General features: G+C 46.0%; 1 protein-coding gene across 1 annotated transcript in view; it reads left to right on the top strand.

The window, feature by feature from the left end:
• Positions 1-11,654, top strand: part of LOC107556732 (histone deacetylase 4-like) — a gene marked incomplete at its 5' end in the record, with an annotated part of 28,031 nt that overhangs the window by 10,098 nt on the left and 6,279 nt on the right. The window contains 10 exons of the mRNA XM_016239920.1: positions 3,973-4,005; positions 4,152-4,335; positions 5,030-5,163; positions 7,921-8,023; positions 8,304-8,350; positions 8,437-8,544; positions 8,644-8,699; positions 8,781-8,868; positions 8,958-9,077; positions 9,155-9,252. Of these exons, the coding sequence (XP_016095406.1) occupies positions 3,973-4,005; positions 4,152-4,335; positions 5,030-5,163; positions 7,921-8,023; positions 8,304-8,350; positions 8,437-8,544; positions 8,644-8,699; positions 8,781-8,868; positions 8,958-9,077; positions 9,155-9,252 (971 nt within the window). The remainder of the gene's footprint in view (positions 1-3,972; positions 4,006-4,151; positions 4,336-5,029; positions 5,164-7,920; positions 8,024-8,303; positions 8,351-8,436; positions 8,545-8,643; positions 8,700-8,780; positions 8,869-8,957; positions 9,078-9,154; positions 9,253-11,654) is intronic.

Here is an 11,654-nt window from a genome sequence, read left to right as displayed (position 1 = left end):
TTTATTTATTCCTTCTCTTTCTAGCTTGTACTTATTTGAACAATGTCTAAGAACTTGGTATTACAACCACTTCTTGTGTCTGTTTGCCTCTCTTAAGAAGAATCGCTTTATGTATCCCCCAATTGTAAGTCGCTTTGGATAAAAGCGTCTGCTAAATGACTAAATGTAAATGTAAATGTAGTTTTTAAAGGATGTTTAGATATTTATACTGGAACATAGACATAGTAATTAGACTGTAACACTGTAACATTCCCAGTTAATACCGTACTGATCTGATCTGCATGTGAGAAACAGTCATAATCGACCTGTGTTTGTCCACCTGGTTAGGAGCGTTTGGTCAGCACTCATCTTCCTTTTGCTTCGTCATGTGATGCTTTGGAAAAGGCTCAGTTTTATTTTGTTGCTTCTTCAACAAGGTGACGTCTACCCAGCCTGACAGCGAATGTTTGTCTGTGACCGGTTTACCCATAAGCACTCCGTTCCTGGTCGCCTCTCACCTGCCGTCATTTCTTGGCAATTCGGACACTGCAAACTCCCACAATGCACTGCTGCAGCACATGGTCCTTCTGGAGCAATCAGCCTCACCGAGTCCTTTGGCCGCAGGTGAGTAGAGCTCAGAGTTCTTTGAGTTTCTGTCCTGGTTTAGTAACAGTGTGCAGGCCATTACAAACCTTTTTATTTGCGTAATAGCTACTGACCCGGATCGCGGAGCGTTTTCCAGGGCCGCTGTCAAAGCGTTACATAAACCTTGAAATGTGTGAACAGTCCGTTGCCCATAACGGGGCTGAGGTGCGGCCCGAGTCCGGGGTCCCTCGGTTAATTAGATCAGTGTTCCGAGTCGCTCGCGGCAGGAGGTCAGAGGAACACGGTGTGCCAGGCGGAGCGATCTTCATGCCAGCACCGCGTGCCAGCTGGGTTCACTCGCGCTCCCACAGGACCAGAAGAATACGCCTCTAATTATCTGAATGGGAGCAGGAAGCGAAACAATGAACCCGATCAAATGGGTGCAGAGACCCGCGGGACCCAAAGCCGTCTTCAGATGCCAGGTCAGCCACGCATGGACGGTCGTGACGTCTGTGGAGAACCCTGAATGAATGAACGTATTTTACAGGGTGTTTCAGTGTCAAGCGGTTTTGGAAACTCAGTTGAACCGAGACGGCTGTCAGATTATCTCTGCCCAGCTGTCGTGAGTGTATCCTGGCGCCCACATGCGTGTGTTCATGAGGAATGTCTGTTGTTGCAGGTATCGGAGCGAGTCCACTGCAGAAGCTGCGTCAGCACCGGACGCTGGGCCGCACTCAGTCGGCTCCTCTGCCCCAGAGCAGCCAGGCACTCCAGCAGCTCGTGGTTCAACAACAGCACCAGCAGTTCCTGGAGAAACACAAGCAGCACTTCCAGCAGCTCCACATCAACAAGGTCAGACATCAGTCTCTTCACCCTATCCCTACCATGACAGATGAAGTGCTTGTAATAATTAGCTGTAGCGGAGACTCAGTTGTTGGGAATATCTCAGGTGGATGTGATTAATATCGTCCCTGCGGTTCTGTTTACTGCTGTTACCGTTCAGGTGGTTAATGGTGAATGCTGCAAGGAAACAGATATTTTACCAGCACATGATGGTATGTTGACAGCTGAGGATCTGGCCTGAGTTTCGAGTCCCGCCGAATATAATGTGAGGTCAAGGTTTCATATCAGCAGAACGGGCTTGTTCAGTGGTGCTCTACAGCAGGGTGCAAAATAGGGCTGTCAAAATGACTGAAAAACTAAATTCGAATTTTTTACTTAAATATTATCAAAATTTTTATTATATTCGAATTTAAAAGGCATAATTTCAGTTAGGGGAAAAAAAGCTTCTGGCTTCTCTCCTGAGGCCACAAGAGGGCGCATCGAGCTTAATATCATGCACGTTTCTTCAAAGCGTAATAAAATAACACGACTATCTTTGAGAGAAAAATGTGCATAATGTTTAAAATAATGTTTATAAACCATATATAATTAATAAAGTTGCTTAAACAATTAGAAGAAAAAAAACAGCACCATGCATGTATGTATAGTTTAATACAAAGGACCGAAAACCAATCACAAAGAGTAAGTTACTTTCTACATTTAAAAACATGAGATGCAGTGGGATGGGGAAAACCGCCATAACGTCTTTAGACATGTTTTTTAAAAGTTGATCTTACATTAATTTAGATGATAGATGTCCCTCTAGAAAATGTGCGAAATATGCGTTCTGTGTGAACGGCTTGGTTTCAGTTTTGACGTAAACAACATCTCCACACTGATGCTCTCGTTTTCCGCAATATATTGAATGAACAACGTAGCAGCGCCGCATCTAGTGGGTTCAACTGGATAGGCTAACAAAAGCATTCAAATGCAGTGACACTTACATCGTTGTCGCATTTCGTGCGCCACTGATAAGCTGCCTGACGGCTGACGCAGAACTAAAAATGTGGATATTTTTTTCAATTCTATTCGAAATTCAAATTTTTTTTTGACAGCCCTAGTGCAAAACTCAGTTCCTGGAGAGCCACAGTCGCCCTGCAGAGTTTATTTCCTGCTTTGACACACATAGCAAGTAGTTTTCAAATAAGCCTAAAGAACTGGATCAGGTGCATTTAATTAGGGTTGAAGCTAAACTCTGCAGGGCCGTGTGCTTCTCCCGTGCGAGTCTCTGCGTGTCTGTGTATTTAAACACACCACTGAACATCAGTCTTTCAGCAGAGGGTCTCCGGCTGGAAGCTTCTCACTCTGGAGTTCCTCACGTTCAGAAGGAAACGCTTGTTTGGAAGAAAGATAAAGATGAGGAAACAAAGGAGGCTCTGACGTCAGTAATGTTCTCTGGCGCCTGGCCAGCGGGTGTTTGCAGCCTGGCTACAGACAGGCTTTTGATTCTGTGACGATGTCCGGCTGGAAGCTTCTCACTCTGGAGTTCCTCACGTTCAGAAGGAAGGAAAAAAGAAACGCTTGTTTGGAAGAAAGATAAAGATGAGGAAACAAAGGAGGCTCTGACGTCAGTAATGTTCTCTGGCGCCTGGCCAGCGGGTGTTTGCAGCCTGGCTACAGACAGGCTTTTGATTCTGTGACGATGTAGTTCAGCTCGGCTTTGGCACCTTGAGTGCACTGCAGGTCACTTTGAATAAAAGCATCAAATTAAATTTAGTCTTATGTATTTAGTCCCAGTTGCTCTAGCTTGAACCAAAGTGAGTCCATTCACTCAGTGTTCGAGAAAAGACTTTCTTTCCTACAGTCCCTGCAGTCCTGAATGAAGAGCAGCTGTTTTGTCTGTCTAAATGAGAACACCTCAATATGGTTCAAGAAAGCATGGTGAAAAAATGTAAAATGGTGAAAAGTAGAGCATGGTGCTAACAACGCCATGTCATGGGTTTGATTCCCAGGGAATGATAACATGCAATGTGAGTTGCTTTGGACAAAAGCATCAGCAAAACGACTAATAAACTCAATATACGTTTTCAGCAACAACTGAACTGTACCCTGAAATAGGGCTGGGCGATAGGGCCAAAAAAATCTGTATTTTTATGCTATATCTTACCAGTTATTTTAAAGCCCTTAATATAAAGCATGTCTCATGTTTAGGACAAAATGGATTATGCACTTGCCCCGCAGCAGCTCACTGTCTCATCCACTTTTTCAGATGCGTTCGTATCAAACTACTGTATATCGAGATAAACGGTATTGCTTCATACCATATCGCTTATAAAGATTATATCGATATATCGTACAAACTCGATATGCCGCCCAGCCCTACCCTGAAACAATGATTTATTAGGATTTATCGTCTTTACTCTGTCTGTCTGTTAGATGTTGAGTAAACCCTGTGATCGGCAGCACCAGAGCCACCCAGAAGAGACGGAGGAAGAGCTCCGAGAGCAGCAGGATGCCACACAGACGGAAACACTTCCCATGAGCCTCCTCATTAAACAGGAACCTCCTGATCTCACAGAGGAGCAGAGACCGGAAGAACAAGAGCTGCTCTTCAAACAGGTGCGAGACACCTAGAGCCTAAAGGCAAACCAATGGGAGAGAGAGATGCCGAGTTTGCTCTTTGTGTCGCCCTCTTGTGGTTGGTTGTCAGTCCACAGCACCTGTAATGTGTGTGTGTGTGTGTGTGTGTGTGTGTGTGTGAGCAGCAGGCTCTTCTACTGGAGCAGCAGAGGATCCATCAGCTCAGAAACTACCAAGCGTCCATGGAGTCGGCCGGTGCATCGGTCTGTTTCCCAGGGCACCGTCCTCTGTCCAGAGCCCAGTCATCTCCTGCGTCCGCCTCATTCATCAGCTCGCAGGAACAGCCTTCCAGACCTCATTTTACCACAGGTGCGTCACACCGTACTGCCCTCTCTGTGACTTTAAACTGAACTGAACTGTGACTGAAAAAGAGCAATCTTGATAACATCATTTTGAGCAACTATAGACCAATATCAAATCTTCCTTTTATAGGCAAGATTATTGAAAAGGTAGTTTTTAATCAGCTGAACAAATACTTAAACTTTTTCAAATACTGGACAATTTTCAATCTGGTTTCCGACCGCATCACAGCACAGAGACAGCACTCATTAAGATAATAAATGATATTCGCTTAAATTCTGATTCTGGCAAAATATCAGCACTGGTACTACTAGATCTCAGTGCTGCGTTTGACACGGTCGATCATAACATACTACTAGAGAGACTGGAAAACTGGGTCGGGCTTTCTGGCATGGTAATTAAATGGTTCAGGTCATACTTAGAAGGGAGAGGTTATTATGTGAGTATAGGCGAGCATAAGCATTTTCTATTTTTAACTGTTTTAAATTCATTTTAAATCCAGTTTTAAATCATTTTAAATTCCTTGTTTTATTGTTGTGATTTTTTTTATGATTATTTTACTTCCTTTTATGTAAAGCACTTTGAATTACCATTGTGTACGAAATGTGCTATATAAATAAACTTGCCTTGCCTTGCCTTTAATACAGAATTCATGAACGCTCCAGTGAAAGCTTCTGCATGTGCCTTGTGCATTTTTCTGTAGGTCTGGTGTACGACTCTCTCATGCAGAAGCACCAGTGCATGTGTGGCAACAGCAACACACACCCCGAACACGCCGGGCGCATCCAGAGCATCTGGTCTCGGCTGCAGGAGACGGGCCTGCGCAGCCAGTGCGAGGTGGGACACATCTGATAACATGAGTCACGAGCCACGTGAACACTACCAACATTCCTGTTTGTGCTGTAAGGGTCCAGGAGTAATCTTGGGTCACACCTGCCAATGGTGAAATTTACTGGCCAAGAATATTTGAAGAGTTTGGTTCCAAAATGCAATAAATCCATTGAATCAATATAAAATTAATTTTTCATATTGAAACTGTTGAAAATACACAACATGGTTAATCCATATCTGACAGCCTCTGAACTTGGTCGATACTAATCTCTTATATGCAGGCACTGGACTAAAAATACATTCAGTCAGTCATCGCTCCCAAAAAGAATTCAACGGGTCATCTTGTTAATGCTATAAATTAATTACAACAATAAAAAAATTTCACCATGAACAAGAACATGAACAATATCACATTAGACCACAGAAATTCCTAAATGACATTTCCCTTACATTCAACTTCCAAAAGTGCATTCATCTTTGCCATGTTACATTCATTTAGTTAACTAGTGCTATACGCTGTATTAACAAAAACATTAATGGCATTAATAAAAACACTTACACTGACAAGCTGCGCAATATCGCGTTCATAATCGAATGCGACTCATCTGCGATTATGAAGGCAATATTGCAGTGATCTACGGCTCTGTGTATCCATCTGAAAGCAGGTGATGGAGATTTACTATTAATCACAGAACCGGCTTTACTGACGAGATGCGCATGACAATCACATGCCATTTATCATGCAGCCCTAAGTTTCTTTGTTGATCACAAAATAGATGAGGAAAACTAGGATGCCGGGTGTATTCAAAGCGCCGCCATTACTGCCTAGAGTGCGTTGAGTGGTGCGCTGTGATTGGTTGTTACTGTCTAGAGTGCATGGAGTGGTGCGCTGTGATTGGTTGTTACTGTCTAGAGTGCATGGAATGGGGCGCGGTGATTGGTTGTTACTGTCTAGAGTGCATGGAATGGGGCGCGGTGATTGGTTGTTACTGTCTAGAGTGCATGGAATGGGGCGCGGTGATTGGTTGTTACTGTCTAGAGTGCATGGAATGGGGCGCGGTGATTGGTTGTTACTGTCTAGAGTGCATGGAATGGGGCGCGGTGATTGGTTGTTACTGTCTAGAGTGCATGGAATGGGGCGCGGTGATTGGTTGTTACTGTCTAGAGTGCATGGAATGGGGCGCGGTGATTGGTTGTTACTGTCTAGAGTGCATGGAATGGGGCGCGGTGATTGGTTGTTACTGTCTAGAGTGCATGGAATGGGGCGCGGTGATTGGTTGTTACTGTCTAGAGTGCATGGAATGGGGCGCGGTGATTGGTTGTTACTGTCTAGAGTGCATGGAATGGGGCGCGGTGATTGGTTGTTACTGTCTAGAGTGCATGGAATGGGGCGCGGTGATTGGTTGTTACTGTCTAGAGTGCATGGAATGGGGCGCGGTGATTGGTTGTTACTGTCTAGAGTGCATGGAATGGGGCGCGGTGATTGGTTGTTACTGTCTAGAGTGCATGGAATGGGGCGCGGTGATTGGTTGTTACTGTCTAGAGTGCATGGAATGGGGCGCGGTGATTGGTTGTTACTGTCTAGAGTGCATGGAATGGGGCGCGGTGATTGGTTGTTACTGTCTAGAGTGCATGGAATGGGGCGCGGTGATTGGTTGTTACTGTCTAGAGTGCATGGAATGGGGCGCGGTGATTGGTTGTTACTGTCTAGAGTGCATGGAATGGGGCGCGGTGATTGGTTGTTACTGTCTAGAGTGCATGGAATGGGGCGCGGTGATTGGTTGTTACTGTCTAGAGTGCATGGAATGGGGCGCGGTGATTGGTTGTTACTGTCTAGAGTGCATGGAATGGGGCGCGGTGATTGGTTGTTACTGTCTAGAGTGCATGGAATGGGGCGCGGTGATTGGTTGTTACTGTCTAGAGTGCATGGAATGGGGCGCGGTGATTGGTTGTTACTGTCTAGAGTGCATGGAATGGGGCGCGGTGATTGGTTGTTACTGTCTAGAGTGCATGGAATGGGGCGCGGTGATTGGTTGTTACTGTCTAGAGTGCATGGAATGGGGCGCGGTGATTGGTTGTTACTGTCTAGAGTGCATGGAATGGGGCGCGGTGATTGGTTGTTACTGTCTAGAGTGCATGGAATGGGGCGCGGTGATTGGTTGTTACTGTCTAGAGTGCATGGAGTGGTGCGCTGTGATTGGTTGGTACTGTCTAGAGTGCGTGGAATGGTGCGCTGTGATTGGTTGAGCGGATATATCGCATTCTGCAGAGAAGGGAGACATTTCTTAATGGCCGTCATTTTCCTTAAAATAAATCTTTGTTTTTTTTTCTTCTGTAATATTGGGAGTTATTTGTCCATTTCTGATAAACAGCTTGATGCTTGAGCTGAATCAAAAACCTAACAAAAACCTCCAGACGAATTGTGAATTTGTTTTGCTATTTTAATGTGAGGAATTTTCCACATAACGTTCAGGATCTGATGGTCAATTTTTATATAGATAGTTGTTCACAAACACGCGAGTCCCGTTTTTCTCTGAATCACTTACGTGAGTTTAAGATTGTCATCCTTAAAGTTTGATTCAAATGGTGCATTGTGCTGCCCTTCCTAATATTAGAGCTGCGTTTCACTGGCGAGTGCTGGTTTTGGACCCTGTTGTTGTTTTATTTTCCTCAGGCGCTGAGCTGCAGGCAGTACACCTCTCATGATATGTCAGCAGGGGGCGCTCTCGTGCTCTCGTCAATCTCTCTGTCCTGTATTTTCAGTGTATCCGTGGGAGAAAAGCCACATTAGAGGAACTGCAGACGGTTCATTCTGAAGCTCATGTCATGTTGTATGGGACCAACCCACTACGGCAGAAACTGGACAGTAAGTCATTTCCAAGTCAAAAGAAGATCCTGTCATCATTTACTCCAGGGGTGTCCAAGCTCAGTCCTGCAGAGGTTAGCTCCAACCAGCTCCCAAACACCTGCCTGGAAGTTTCTAGTATACCTAGTTAGACCCTGATTAGCTGGTTTAGGTGTGTTTTGTTGGGGTTGGAGCTGAACTCTGCAGGACAGCGGCCCTCCAGGAGCGAGTTTGGACACCCCTGGTTCACTCAGACACAGACTGCATCTCTGATAAGTTGTCTTCTCTCTGTCTGGCTCAGGTTCTGTCATCTCCATGTTCGTCAGGCTGCCGTGTGGTGGTATTGGGGTGAGTAGAATTAAATGAAGTGTGTCTCAACCATCTCTTCATCATTTGTGCAGCATGTAAGGAAGGTTTCTGCTTTGTCTGTGAAGGTGGACAGTGACACGGTCTGGAATGAAGTTCACTCGTCGAGCGCAGCGCGTCTGGCCGTCGGTTCTGTGGTCGAACTCGTCTTCAAAGTGGCATCGGGAGAGCTGAAGGTTGCCGTCTGCCATTGTCTTTCTCTCTTCATGTGTATCTGTATGTCTATCTGTATTATTTGATTGACGTAGAGCGGTGTGTCTCTGGCTTCATTGCAGAACGGCTTCGCTGTGGTCCGGCCGCCGGGACACCACGCAGAGGAGAGCACGCCCATGTGAGACGCGTCTCTGTGTTTGTGTCGCTCTGTGCTTTCTTCCTTTACTCCTGTAACATTGGTGCTCTCGTCCAATCACAGGGGCTTCTGTTACTTTAACTCTGTTGCCATAGCAGCTAAACTCCTACAGCAAAGACTCAATGTCGGCAAAATTCTGATTGTTGATTGGGTGAGTTTATTTAGAAGAATTATTTGGCACTTCTGTGTTTTCTTTTCGTTCTGTTTAACATTTGATAATTTTTCTTAAACCACGTTCAGGACGTTCATCATGGCAACGGAACACAACAAGCGTTTTACGACGATCCCAGAGTTCTGTACGTTTCGCTTCATCGATATGACGATGGCAATTTCTTTCCGGGCAGCGGCGCTCCTGAAGAGGTAATGCGATGATACGAGTGAGTGGATTGTGGGAAGATTGATTTATTCCTAACTCGTGCAGCACGTCCTCTGAACAGGTGGGCAGTGGGCCGGGAGTCAGTTTCAATGTCAACATGGCGTTTACTGGAGGTCTGGATCCACCGATGGGCGACGCAGAATACCTCGCTGCCTTCAGGTATTGCGTCTCTCATCAAACACGTTCCGCTCGCTCTTCGTTTGCTCGTCAGTTCTGTTCACTTCATCAGATCTGTTCATCAGCGGTCAGCTGTTTGTGAGTGTGACTGATGCTTTAACTCCTGATCTCACAGAGGAGCAGAGACCGGAAGAACAAGAGCTGCTCTTCAAACAGGTGCGAGACACCTAGAGCTAGAGACACCTAGGAGAGCAGTGAGAGAGACGCTGCGTATGTGTCGCCCTCTTGTGGTTGTTGTCAGTGCACAGCACCTGTAATGTGTGTGTGTGTGTGTGTGAGAGCAGCAGGCTCTTTTACTGGAGCAGCAGAGGATCCATCAGCTCAGAAACTACCAGGCATCCATGGAGGAGGCTGGTGCATTGGTCAGTTTCCCAGGGCACCGTCCTCTGTCCAGAGCCCAGTCATCTCCTGCTTCCGCCTCCTTCATCAGCTCGCAGGAGCAGCCTTCCAAACCACATTTTACCACAGGTGCGTCACACCTGTCCTCTCTGTGACCTCAAAACAGAATTCACAAGGATGAGCGCTCCAGTTAAAGTTTCTTTCTCTAGGTCTGGTGTATGACTCTCTCATGCAGAAGCACCAGTGCATGTGTGGAAACACCAACGCGCACCCCGAACACGCCGGGCGCATCCAGAGCATCTGGTCTCGGCTGCAGGAGACGGGCCTGCGCAGCCAGTGTGAGGTGGGACATGAATACTGGAGTTATTAGTTTCTGATGCACTGGCTGAATCGATCTCTATCACTTAAACTCTGCATGTGACACAAACATGATTGATTTTGTCATTTTAATGTGAGAAATATTCCACAAAGTTCAGGAAAAAAATAGTTTTCCACTCAGAAACACACAGGAGTACCATATTTCTCTCGAGCAGTTTAGTGTGAATCACTCATGTGAAGTTAAAGATTGTTGTCCTTAAAGTTTGATTCAAACGGTGCATTGAGTTGTGCTTCCTGATAATAGAGCTACGTTTCACTGGTGAGTGTTGGGTTTTGGAGGCTGCTGTTTTATTTACCTCAGCACTTCTAATGATGTGTCAGCAGGGGGCGCTCTCGTGCTCCAGTCAATCTCTCTGTCCTGTATTTTCAGTGTATCCGTGGGAGAAAAGCCACATTAGAGGAACTGCAGACGGTTCATTCTGAAGCTCATGTCATGTTGTATGGGACCAACCCACTACGGCAGAAACTGGACAGTAAGACTTTTACAATCCAAAACGAAGATCCCCTCATCATTTACTCAGACTCTGCGGTGTGAATGCATCTCTGATATGTCGTCTTCTCTCTGTCTGGCTCAGGTTCTGTCATCTCCATGTTCGTCAGGCTGCCGTGTGGTGGTATTGGGGTTAGTAGAGACAAAGTCCGTCTCAACCATCTCTTCATCATTTATGCAGCATGTAAGGAAGGTTTCTGCTTTGTCTGTGAAGGTGGACAGTGACACGGTCTGGAATGAAGTTCACTCGTCGAGCGCAGCGCGTCTGGCCGTCGGTTCTGTGGTCGAACTCGTCTTCAAAGTGGCATCGGGAGAGCTGAAGGTCGCCGTCTGCCATTGTCTTTCTCTCTTCATGTGTATCTGTATGTCTATCTGTATTATTTGATTGACGTAGAGCGGTGTGTCTCTGGCTTCATTGCAGAACGGCTTCGCTGTGGTCCGGCCGCCGGGACACCACGCAGAGGAGAGCACGCCCATGTGAGACGCGTCTCTGTGTTTGTGTCGCTCTGTGCTTTCTTCCTTTACTCCTGTAACATTGGTGCTCTCGTCCAATCACAGGGGCTTCTGTTACTTTAACTCTGTTGCCATAGCAGCTAAACTCCTACAGCAAAGACTCAATGTCGGCAAAATTCTGATTGTTGATTGGGTGAGTTTATTTAGAAGAATTATTTGGCACTTCTGTATTTTCTTTTCTTTCTGTTTAACATTTGATAATTTTTCTTAAACCACATTCAGGACGTTCATCATGGCAACGGAACACAACAAGCGTTTTACGACGATCCCAGAGTTCTGTACGTTTCGCTTCATCGATATGACGATGGCAATTTCTTTCCGGGCAGCGGCGCTCCTGAAGAGGTAATGCGATGATACGAGTGAGTGGATTGTGGGAAGATTGATTTATTCCTAACTCGTGCAGCACGTCCTCTGAACAGGTGGGCAGTGGGCCGGGAGTCAGTTTCAATGTCAACATGGCGTTTACTGGAGGTCTGGATCCACCGATGGGCGACGCAGAATACCTCGCTGCCTTCAGGTATTGCGTCTCTCATCAAACACGTTCCGCTCGCTCTTCGTTTGCTCGTCAGTTCTGTTCACTTCATCAGCGGTCAGCTGTTTGTGAGTGTGACTGATGCTTTAAGACTTCAGGAGGTGATTTAGTGTTTAAATACAAGATCACACT

This window comes from Sinocyclocheilus grahami, unplaced genomic scaffold (assembly GCF_001515645.1).
Source record: "Sinocyclocheilus grahami isolate Dianchi unplaced genomic scaffold, SAMN03320097.WGS_v1.1 scaffold577.1, whole genome shotgun sequence".
Classification (NCBI taxonomy): domain Eukaryota; kingdom Metazoa; phylum Chordata; class Actinopteri; order Cypriniformes; family Cyprinidae; genus Sinocyclocheilus; species Sinocyclocheilus grahami.
The sequence above is the reverse complement of the archived record's forward strand: the minus strand, read 5'-3'. Positions and strand labels throughout refer to the sequence as shown.